The 11,875-nt window shown below is 41.7% G+C and overlaps 1 protein-coding gene and 1 long non-coding RNA gene across 2 annotated transcripts; both read right to left on the bottom strand.

Moving 5' to 3' along the window:
• Positions 1-4,386: 4,386 nt before the first annotated feature.
• Positions 4,387-5,507, bottom strand: LOC139199486 (uncharacterized). Its single transcript, XR_011584131.1, has 3 exons — positions 5,311-5,507; positions 4,635-4,679; positions 4,387-4,462 (listed from the first exon to the last, which is right to left on the bottom strand). It is a non-coding gene; the product is annotated as an uncharacterized lncRNA (long non-coding RNA).
• A 5,004-nt stretch (positions 5,508-10,511) lies between these two features.
• Positions 10,512-11,783, bottom strand: LOC139199224 (galactose-specific lectin nattectin-like). Its single transcript, XM_070828262.1, has 4 exons — positions 11,687-11,783; positions 11,358-11,480; positions 11,115-11,214; positions 10,512-10,617 (listed from the first exon to the last, which is right to left on the bottom strand). The coding sequence occupies exons 1-4, from the start codon at positions 11,705-11,707 to the stop codon at positions 10,547-10,549; spliced, it is 315 nt and encodes a 104-aa protein (XP_070684363.1). The 5' UTR covers positions 11,708-11,783; the 3' UTR covers positions 10,512-10,546.
• Positions 11,784-11,875: the final 92 nt, after the last annotated feature.

Below are 11,875 nucleotides of genomic sequence, written 5' to 3'. Positions count from 1 at the left end.
CTGACACACATTAAACTAGTACATCTCAATCTAAGAAAGGAAGGTGTTTTTAAAAAATGGAAAACTGTTCCTTCATACTTGGAAAGTCTTCCAAGTCAGGAAAATCTTTTTCATTTTAAAAATAGGTATTTGACCCTATATGTTTATTGTCGCTATAAAATACATGAAGTGTTTGCAATTAATTCTGCTGGCAGAACTACTATAAATGGTAAAATACAATCAATTTTACATTGGTGGAATGTGTCAAAATGTGTGGATATTAAATGTTGGAAAATTACCACATACTCCTTAATAAGGTCATTTGCATCCTCTCCCAGGAATATGATGAGGGCCTTCAGGAGACACTCCCTCTGAAGATTTACGTCTTCAACCTAGGACAACATAATCTTGCTTATTTCCCCAAATCTCTTAAAACATGTATCCGTAACAGTTTGAGTTGCAGGAAACATGCACTTGAATACTAACCTAAGAACAATAGAGACACTGCTCTTCATGTCTCCATAAAGATACAAAAACATTGGTACAGCCCAGCCTAATTAGGGTCCCATGGTTAGGTACATACCTGGTCCAGTGTTTGAATGACGTCAGCCGTTTTTTCACGTGTTACTCCTCCTTTGGCCCGGATGACTTTGATCAACTGACTGGAGTACTTGTCTAGTTGGGCCATAAATTTCTCCTCAAGGGGAAGAGCCACAAGCCTCTGGAACTCTGCATTGATCTGAAACAGACAAAATGAAGTGGATATAGGATCTCGCATTAAAATAATATTATGACTAATCCAAAATTTTCACAGTAACAATACCAAGATACAGATGTCCATCACTTAATTTCCATTACTACCTCTTTCTGCTGAAACAGCCCAGGCCATCTGTCCTTGAAATCCTTGATGCTGGGTTCCTTGGTTCTGTAGGCGAACGTGTGAGCCATTTTGTCTCCAATAACCCCGCCGTTGTTTCTTTTCTTGACGTCATTTTTTTTGCAGGGAAAACATCTGTAGTTGCTTTGGATTTCAGAGAGTTTACTGACAATTCCAGACAGCCCTGCAATTTGAGCTGGGTCCTGTAGTTTCCCATTTTGTCCTTTAGTCTTTGTTTCCAACCATAGAAGCCATTGAATGAGCCCAGTTCTTTCAAACAAGGGTGTTTTTTGATTAAAGCCTCTGCAACTGTGCAGAAATGTGCATCCTCTGGGTAGGCTTTGTATTTGATAATGTCTTCTGCTAGTCTATTTAAGATGTCAGACTTCATTCGGGAGCTGACAGTCAACATTTTGCGGCTAACCTGATAATCAGAATTTCCCTTCTCTACACTGAAAAAAATGTTTTGTTGAATGTATTTAATTTTACTATGTCAAGTGGTTGCACGAAATAATTTTATCTAAATTTAGATATATTTTTTAAGTTGACTGTACTTATTATTTTTCTGTCAATTTAAAATATATTATTTTGGTAATTCCATCTCACTTGTTTTGAATAAATGTTTAATTTTCCTTAGTAATTCCAACTTAACACTTGTTAAAAGTAATTAAATTCTTTGTTTACCACTAACCTTTTTTAAAAATGTACATTAAGATCAATTAAATGGTTTATTGACTACATATTTAAATTAAGTTGAGTGAAAGTACACATTCTTAGTTAACATTAGTTGAGTAATTGTCAATGAAGTATGTAAAAATATAAAAAACACAAAAATGGTTATAACAACTCCGACTTTATTATGCTACAAACCTTGAGTGTCAGAGATTATACTCAAACAAGCATCTGACAACCACCTTTTAACTGCAAAGTGCATTAACTGTTGCACGCTTTACGTTAGCTTTAACTGCTACACTTGAGACAGCTTTATACAAATAAAACCTCTCTCAGATGGTTTAAACAACCATTAACATCAAAAGTGTTGACACATTTATAAGTGCAGTCTCCCAAATTTTGTTTCTGCATTGAAATTTTGCATAAACCAAGGAAGTACAATGTGTATAACAAACCTGTTCCCTCTACTGAAAAACAGTGACAATCACAAAAAACACCACATCAATAAAAACAAATGTGTCCAGCAACAATTATTAAGAAAACAGTCAGAACTGTCCATAGCTGGCAAACAAAAAGACCATTAATAAAGACAAGCTCTTTAGCTGATTATAACAGCTTTTACCCCCCTGATAAACCAAAAACAGAGCATTAAATGCTAATTAAAGTACTTTTAACACTGGGCCTTACTTTTGGTCCAGAAACCCAGAAAATGTCGAAGTTAAGTAAGTAAAAGAAAACTAAAAGTCATTCTTTTTGGCACTGAAATGCTTTGATTGTTATTGTAAGGGTGTGGTATGTAACAGAAATTTCTCAATAAATTTGTGGGTGGTGAGTTGTTGCAGGAAAACAACAGCATAAATGTGAGTGACAAGCAGAAACAGCCATCCAGGGGAAAGCAGAGTAACGACGTTTGTGTGCAGAAAAATGAAAAATGGGTTGTGATTGTGTTTGGAATTGTGGCAGCAAAGTGTGTCTCAGAGAAGCTTCCACAGAAAGGAGACAGGGACACGCTGAACGTGCAAGTGCGGCTGCACAATCTTTACAGTCCAACAGTGATTTTGTTCTGCAGCCCAAGGACTTTGGGGGAAAGCTTTTCCCCCGTCCATCTGCATGAGTACTTTCTGAATGAATTCATGGTAATTCTTCAGCTCCTTGGGATAGGCCAGGTTCAGTGCATAAATTACTCCCAGCATCAAAGCACAAGCTTGGGGTGGAGATGTAATGTTGTCCAGGATGATGACTCCCTCAACCAAAAGTCCGATGTCCTCATGGTGTCCATTCATTCCACCCTCCTTGTTGATCACATAAATGCTCATTGTGGTTTTCTGCAGGTCTCTTTGCATGTCATCTCCGTCAGTGTCCTTAACATTCAAAGGAAAAAAGGAAAAAGGTAAATGCCATATACACTCCCCTCCAAAAGTATTGGAACAGTGAGGCCAATTCCCTTATTTTTGCTGTAGACTGAAAACATTTGGGGTTGACATCAAAAGATGAATATGAGACAAGAGATCAACATTTCAGCTTTGTCATTCTCACTGAGATATGAGCCCTTGAAATTCTTCAAAATTCTCTTCTGACCCAATACAATAGATGTAAATTTGGAATGTCTTTGTTCTGTTATATCTCCTCCATGCTTGTATCTAGAGTGATGCAACTACCTCATACTTATGCATCTATCTGCAAGCTTCCACCTGGTCCAGGAATCAGCTTCCTATGTGTCATTTTTGCTGAGATATAAGCCCTTGAAATACTTCAAAATTCTCTACTGCTTTCGTGTACTGCTCCACGTCCTGACCTGAAGCAATAAACGACAGCAGTCTTGGATTGCAAAAAGTTCTGCAAGGACATCGCCACTGTGGACAGGAGCATCAGGGTTTACCCCAAGGAAAAACCCTGGATGACAAAACAGGTGCAGAGCCTGCTCAGGGAGAGGGACACTGCCTTCAGTTGTGCTGACAGCGAGCTGTACAGCACTGCCAGAGCCGTCCTGAAATGGGGAATGAGAGAGGCAAAGGCAGCACATAAAAGGAGAATAGACGACTGCTTCAAGAGCCTTCTTGCAGGGTGGGTGCCTCGGTCTGCTGCTGAAGGAGCTGCTGAGTCCTCCTCTCACCCACCTCCTGTATGGAGTCCAGGGAGCAGTCCAGGAGAGAGGCGGCCCTCCTGACCAGTCTGTTCAGTCTCTTTCTGTGCAATGTGTTCACTGTCCCTCTCCGTGCTCCCTCCTCCCCAGCAGACCACTGCATAAAGGACTGCAGACGCCACCACAGTGTCATAAATCTTGTACACAGCTGTACAGTTTACATTTACAAAGTGAGCTATTGGTGATCGAAATTTCATGGCGAGGGGTCGAACTTCGCCGCCACGCCACACCCCCTCCATGTTGACGAAAAGTCACAGACTTTTCTCCACAGCTTCATCTAAGACGTTAATCATCTGACAGTATTTTGAAGTAGATCTGCTGATTTGTCTCGTCTGTGGACGCCACGGCGTAAAACATGACGTTTCCTGTTGCCACCAGGAGGCGCTATGAGTGTCTGTGAATATTGTCCTACAGATGTGTTCAGGGCCGGACTGTCATCAAACGTGATAACTTTCATTCAGATATGATCATCTACAGCCGAGTTATGATCCATTTCCTGTTTTGTGGCGAAGGCTAAAGTTTGAGGCTCCGCCCACGCCATGCCGTTCAATATTCTACTCTGCCTTTGATAACTTTTCATCATCAAGTCTTCGACTACAACATAGTCAAATTTCAGCTTGATCGGATGAACGGTCTGAGAGTATTTAGATCGCTCATAATCCCTAGAACATGATGCTGTAAATATGTTCAGTGGTCAGGAGTCTGTAAAGATCAATAAGAGTAGAGCGCCAGACACTGACCTGAGGCTGGAAGAGCAGCTTCCTCCTGTTGGACATCTGCTACTGCCACATCTGAGAGGAAGAACATGATCAGCTCCTTAAAGAAAATTATATAAATATAACATATGGCTTTAGTGACCTCATATCCCAAACTGTCCTTTTAGTTCACTGCTAATATCAAACATCAGAACTTAACAGCTTTAACAGGAGTCAAAGGGTAGAAAGCAGCTAAACAGACACTTACCTGGGGCTACGAGTTCAGCTTGTTGGACATCTGCAACCGGCACAGCTGAGAGGAAAAACATGACACAAAACACATGTCAAATGAGTATCAAAGCATCAACAGTGATCCGGGATCATAAATGGCATTGCTATGTTTAATTACAATTTTAAAATATTTGTCTTATTTCAGACAGAAAGGTAATAATGAACATGATAAATAACTAAATAACTGTGGACGTTTTGCCGCTGTCAACAGTAAGTGACAGCAGGTTAAAAGACACTGAGCTGTGGCTGAAACGCCAATGGCCTCTTCCAATGAATCAACTGAGAGGAAACACATCCGGTTAGCTATGTAGTTAATGTCAAGAGTTTGTTCATCGTTTATTCGATCATGATCTTAGCATCGCCGACCTTTTTTGTAACTCAGTATGCTGCAAGACTACAGTACAATGGAACCCCCTGTGCTTACGTTGTCCTGCAAACAATACCTCTTGTGGTTGGTGGTTTGCTCTGGAGGACAGCTGGAGCTTGTCTTTAACACTAGAGACCAAGCTTTGTGTTCAAGACTGTGAGTTGTCTGTAAATTTACAGACCATACATTAACCTGAAGATCATATGAGCTGATTTTGTAAGACATTAACATCCTGTTTGGTCTTGAAGTTAAGGTGAATTGTCAGTACTGCTGTTTGGAGTCTTACCTGCTGCAGAGAGTGTGACACAGAGGAGAGAGATGAGCAGCTCAGTCTTCATGGCCAACATGATGAGGGTCTGGAGGAAAACAGAATCAGGATGTGATCTACATTTTTTTCAAAAGGATTATAATTCTCTAATGTCTAAATTTCAAATGGCGACAGCTGAATTCTTGAAGCTGTAACATCCTTCTTACCTTGTAGAAAATCAGTATCAACTGTTGTGAACGTGAAAGCTGCCGTGCTCTTTATAAACAGTCTTTCAGCACAGACCCACGTTATGCGTCAAATCATTAACATCATCACTGGAACAAGATAAGAGCTGATAAAAGGGTTTCATGACAGTTTACCAGCACTGACAGAAGTGATATGTGTGTGGGCATTGAGGCCATTCATTATTTTACACAATCCAGACTGCTGGGAAACAATCCTGTCGTTTCACAATACACCCTGCTATTAAAGGAGGTTTCTTCACACTGAAATCTTTGCAATATATCACTTCACAGAACATCCTGCAGGAGTAACATGACATCATGATAATAATAATAATAATAACGGTAATAATACTAATAATAACTGTTGTGCTTCACTATACGGTGAATAGCACATGGTGAAGATCAGAGCAGCCACCTCTTTCATGGTAGCGACACAAGGTCCTGCCTGAAGTAAGCAGATCAGCGCCAGCAGGCACGACCCAGAGTCTGCCAGCTGATAACCAGAACCGACAACAGGAGCACACCAGCAAGTTAGCACAGAGCTGCTAACTAACAGGAACAAAGGAGCGACCGGATTCCTCCAGCCTGCAACCACACAGCAACGGACAAGAACCACACCTTTCCTCCAGCAACAGGCTGAGAAAGCAGCATCCTCAAGGACACTTCTTCTCCCCTTTAAGGACTAGTAACAAACTCTAACTGGGCATAATTAGCATAGCATTACTGCATACATGGTTTACCCCTGTTAATGTATTGACTTACTTTAATGTTCATTGTGTTTGATTATTGTGATGTGTTGTAGATTACTGTGCAGCCATTAAGTTTAGTTGATGTTAGTTTGTTCACACAGACACAGGGTCTACAAACTAACCATCCTTTCTTAACCTGGCACCTTTATCTACACACAGTTTCCAACAGGCCACTGAGGGACAAAGCTAAGCTAACAGCACTTAGCTTCCTTTGTCTCCTTTGCCCCACACCCCAGGGGGTCTGGCCATTACCATTTGGGCTCTCCCCCACCTTTGTGGGCTCATCTCACATTCCTCAGCGTTATCACACTCACACACACACACTCTTCCTATTATTTGTTAGTTTAGTCATAGAGACTTAGTTAGATTGTTTGATTGATTTTGTTTCTGTAACAGCAGATGTCTTTAATACCTACTCTGCTTCAGCTGTACTTGCAACCACAGTACAAGTCCTTCACCTTAATGGTGCCTCTGCGTTTTGTTCTGTTTTAATGAATGTTTTAATACCTGCTGTCTCCTTTAATGTTGTACAAGGGTGAACACTGCCAACCTCTACACTGTCAAGAACTCCAAAATCCTTCAGCTAGCTATCAATGTGGTAATTTTGGTAGAAATTATTAAATTAATTATAAAACATAATTCCAAATTGATAGTTTAGTATTTTTATGAGACTAAATCAATTAAAACGGCTGTCTTTTCCTCATTTTTTGAGGTGGTGCCCCAATTGAGGTGGACTTTATTCAAAGTTCATTTATTTTAATAATTAGTAATTATCTTTGATAATTATTAATTATTTCTGATAGCCCAATTGAACATTACCACTTGTTAAAGCACAACATAACCTTAAGCCAACTATGCTTCACACATAATTAGGCAGACAAAACAAATAACACAAGAACAGAAAATGATAATAGTAATGATGGATGACAGAGTTAACTAGAGACCATATGCTTGTCAAATGTGTTGCAGAGGGAGCCTTGTGTGGGGAGGGGGGTGAACAGACCCCTGTCTGAGGACCACAGACTCCAGGACGCTGACACTGGACGAGAGGCGGGTTACGCCCTGGACTGGTCGCCAGTCAATCACAGGGCCGACACATAGAGACAGACGACCATTCGTGTTCACACTCACACCTAGGGGCAATTTGGAGTCACCGATTAACCCGAATTCTGATTCTGAAATCTGATTCAAGGCTGAAAGCACAAACCTGCCAGTCAGCGGATTTGAAGCTGGAACCTTCTTGCTGTGAAGCAACAGTGCTGACTGCCGCACCACCAAATAAACTTCAGTTTTACGTGAATCATTTCAAATGCTACACTGTGTTTAGAATAAGTCTCATGGCTCATTCTCAAATGAATCAAAAGCTGTCCAGGCTTGATTTTCTTAAGATTAAATACCAAAGTTACGTTAAAACACATTAGTTCATAAACCACATCAATGTTATCAATAAATTAGTCAAATTAGCAACGTTCAACTCAGTGCCAATGCATTTTATTGCACCACCGCAAAATGTTGTCCCATAAACTATTTCAGTGTGTCTGCAACCTTTGTGAAACAGGACAGTGGATCCATGACCGGACAAAAGGACCAACCTGAGTGTAACCCCCTTAATGCAGACTGGTGAGGGAGTGCGCTGCGGACCCTGGGTCAGGGATCGACGTATCAATCTGGGTTTCCTTTATCTAAATATCTGGTACCCAAAATCACACAGTTAGGGCTTCAAGGTCATAAGTTCAGTGAGGATATTGGCAGTGGTGTTTATACAATAGAACAATCAACCCTCCAACCCACAAGGGAGACACACAGACTTTAAAAGGAAAATGATGAACATTTATTTAAACCTTCATGTTATTGGTTAGCATTCTCATTATCCATGTATCCAGAAAGGAAAGGAATCCACAGGCAGCGGTGATCCTCAGCGAATGGGATGGTTCATCACAATCGAAGTGTCTTTCAGAGGCAAAGAAAACCAGCCTGCACACAAGTGTACAGAACAATCACTGAGAGTCCAAAATAACATTGACTACCATATCTATTAAGACCTACAATCATCTCATTTCCCTGTAACACTAACAAACCAGTACTGACAACATCACACTGAACAAATAAATGCATAAAAGTGGCTTAATACAGTTTACAAAAACATTTGGCAAATGCGCGTGCATGCTACCGACTCAAACCAGAAGAAACACGTGTTACCTGGCTGCTAGGCAACTGGCGGGCTAAGCTAGGTTGCTAATCGGCTTCTCACAACATTCACTTCATAAAACACACTTTGCAATACACATTATATCCTTATCCACTACCGAAAAGTATTTTCCATTTTTCCCATCAGTGCACAATCCCGCTCGCAGCCGCAGGATTTCTCTCTGGACTGACTTCTCGATTCGGTGTAACTCAGCGTCTACCAAGTCCCGCTACACAGAACAACAGCCCACTTAGTTTCAGACAATTTTAGTCACTTATCGACCGTTTATCCATTGATTTACCTTAACTATTTCTCCTTACCGCTAATTGCTTGGCTCACTCTCTGATAGCTCCATGAGAAAAGGCCGTGCTACGTGCTCGCGCAATTGTGGTTTTTTCTCCATGGTGCATTCGAGGAACACTTCTAAATAGAGGAAATCCTAGTACTACTCATGTAACGTTCAGAAAAACTCTGAAACTTGGGCAGAAAAATAACCAGGGTTACATGAGCATACCCATGTTTTTAATCAGAGGAGAGAAAGAGAAAGGTTTTAAATGAAGTCTAGCGGGATCAATAATGCATGCCTTCCTCTTGTTTATCTTCTAAACCATTGTACATGGCTCTGACCCACAAGTGTTGGCTTTGTTGTTGTTTGTTGTTTGACTCCGCTGAAGACATTTACACATTTACAATCCCTTTCTGGTATTACATACTTTGATTCAAAGTAGTAAAGCTTAATCAGTGATAAAGTAAAGTAGCCCAGACACCTTTCTCTGTAGCTACTTCATAAGTGGAATGTTGTAAATAGGAATTAACACTGGGAAGGTGATTTAGGTCCAGAGTTGATAGATTAAGCCAACTCGCTGGTGTTACCTGGTTAGCAGAAGAGTCCTGTCAAGGCTCTGCAGCACAAACACACACACAACAAACACACTGACACTGACGTTGACAGAATAGTTGACTGCACTACGGACTGCATTAACTTCAGTAGGGACAGAGTTATACCAGCAAGGACTGTGCGCTGTTTTCCCAGTGATAAACTCTGGATCACCAGTGACATTGTGGAAAACATCTGCGAAAAACAAGTAGGGTGCCGAGATAAACGACTACAGACAGGTGGCCCTCACATCGTGTATCATGAACACACTGGAGCAGCTGCTTCTCTGCCTCCTGAGACCACAGTGAGAACACGCACCGACCCCCTACAGTTACCAGGAAAATATGGGGGTGGAAGATGCTCTCCTCTACATGCTCCACCGGGCTTATTATCACTTGGATGGGCCAGGTGGTTATGTGACGATATGTGTATGTTCTTTGATATTTCGAGCGCTTTCAAAACCATCCAATCGCCCATGCTTAGAGACAAGCTGATTGCCTGACAGGACGACCACAGTTTGTCAGGCTGGGACAGTGGTGAGCAGCACAGGGGCTCCACAGGGGACTGTTCTGTCTCCATTCCTGTTCACCCTGTACACATTGGACGTTAAACACAACATCCAGAAGTATTCTGACAACACAGCTATTGTGGTGTGTGGTCTTTCGCAGGTTTGAGCCCCCACTCCACCCAGTCAACATTCGAGGAGAGGACATCCAGGTGGTGCAATCCTGCAAATACCTTGGTGTGGTGTGGACAACAAACTGGACTGGTCCATGAATACGGATGCCCTCTACAGAAAGGGACAGAGCCGGCTACTTTTCTTTAGGAACCTGCTTTAATACAAGTCTGCTAAACAAAGGTTGTACTTCCTGAACCACCTGTCTGTTACTTTCTTAGGTTAAGACTCAAGTTACTCTGAGTTGCATGACAGTTATCTCCATGTTCAGACTACAGCTTCAACTTCAACGAGCATGTTGGACCACGCTCTTAAAGGAAGACCACACGTTGTCCCATTCTTAAACGTTTTTATTATTATTAATGAAAATGAGCCTTCTGTCACAATCACAGAACAGAAATGCATTTGCACAATTTCACCTAACATGTAATGATTTATACACAATGCAAAAAAGGGCACCAAACAGGTCATGAGTTGGCCTTAAACATAAAAACGATCCCAGCTGATCCATCCCAAGGCCCCAGATGTTTGATATGTGGTTTAACAGCTGAACGGCTTCTTAGAGCAGATGAAGCGATACTGAGAGCCACACTGGGTGTTTCCCCAACCATCTGAAATTTGATTTAAGAAAGAGAAACAACGTTAACACTGAGCATAGACAATTGAGTAAATCAGCACATAGACCAAAAAAGGTGTGAAAACTGTGTGATGGGTCCCCTGAAGTACGAGTCAACGTCACATTCGCTCTGATCTGGACATTGTCCCCTATCAGGTCATATAAAAACAGACTTCCACTCTACAAGACCAAGACAGGAATTCAGGTATAACATAAAACTGTTATTTGGACATTTGAAAAGAGGCAGAGGGCGACCTGCACTAGTAAGGTCACGATTATGTAAAAATATATACGGAAAACTATTCAAATGTTTGAATATGTATGATTTTGCCCTCTTGCACCTTCCCATGTAGCCACTGTAGCCACACTAAGACATTAGCTATAGGTATAGCTATGTTTTCTTTACGTTATATTCCTCTTGAGAAACAAACATTAGAGAACAGGTAAAAGTAGATCAAAGTTTAGCTGATGTATCTCAACAGGTGGACTTACTGGAGGTGCGTAAGTACGTGCAGGGGTAACTGCTGGAGGAGGAGGGGGAGTACCAGTTGGTGTAATAGAAACCTTCACGGTCAATCCACATCCACTGGCCCTGAGTGAGAAAGAGCATGAGTGTGAGGAGAGAAGTCTCCTCATTTGCTAACAAGTCTATCTAGTGTTACTCTAGACCTCCTTAGGCCAGGTCCAAGGCTTAACCCGGACTGACTGAGTTGGTAGTGCTGCATAAATTCAGACCTGCAGGTTGAAGCCTCCCAGCCATGCAATGGTCTGTCCTGACGGTGTGATCTGCTGGAGGAAGCTGTACTCTCTGGGGTTTCTGACTGAGGTCAGGTGGCCACCCAGGGCATTGCAGTGTTCCTGTTGGACAGAGGGAGCACAGACGGATCCTTGAGACTAAATCATTGTTGTGTCATTACTGGTGTGTTGCAGAACATGCTTAATTCATCATTAGTAAAGTAACTGAATGATCAAATCATCATATCAGATGAGAGAAAAAGCCACGACTTGAGCCACATTCAACCTGCTCACAATAGAAAGAAAGAGGTGTGACAGTAGCGGTATACCTCAGCTTTGTACCAGGACATGGGAGAGTTGACAAACAGGAAGCAGCGAGAGTTGTGGCTGTACCAGCCATCTGGACAGAGGTTAAAACGGACTGCAGAGAGACAGAGAGAGAGAGAACTTTGGCTTTACTTCATAGACTGAAATGCACTGATAGCAGGTCTTTTCTGGGCTCATATTTGACAGCAGAA

This window comes from Pempheris klunzingeri, chromosome 3 (genome assembly GCF_042242105.1).
Source record: "Pempheris klunzingeri isolate RE-2024b chromosome 3, fPemKlu1.hap1, whole genome shotgun sequence".
In the NCBI taxonomy this organism is placed as follows: Eukaryota; Metazoa; Chordata; class Actinopteri; order Acropomatiformes; family Pempheridae; genus Pempheris; species Pempheris klunzingeri.
Note: the sequence above shows the minus strand (reverse complement) of the source record. Positions and strands in the feature narration are given on the sequence as shown.

Coding starts and splice junctions, on each gene's coding strand:
- LOC139199224 (XM_070828262.1), bottom strand. CDS start 11,707: ATGTCCTGGTACAAAGCTGAG. Junction 11,481..11,686: donor TGTCCTGGTACAAAGCTGAG/GTATACCGCTAC, acceptor TCTGTCCAACAG/GAACACTGCAATGCCCTGGG. Junction 10,618..11,114: donor CACGTACTTACGCACCTCCA/GTAAGTCCACCT, acceptor ATCAAATTTCAG/ATGGTTGGGGAAACACCCAG.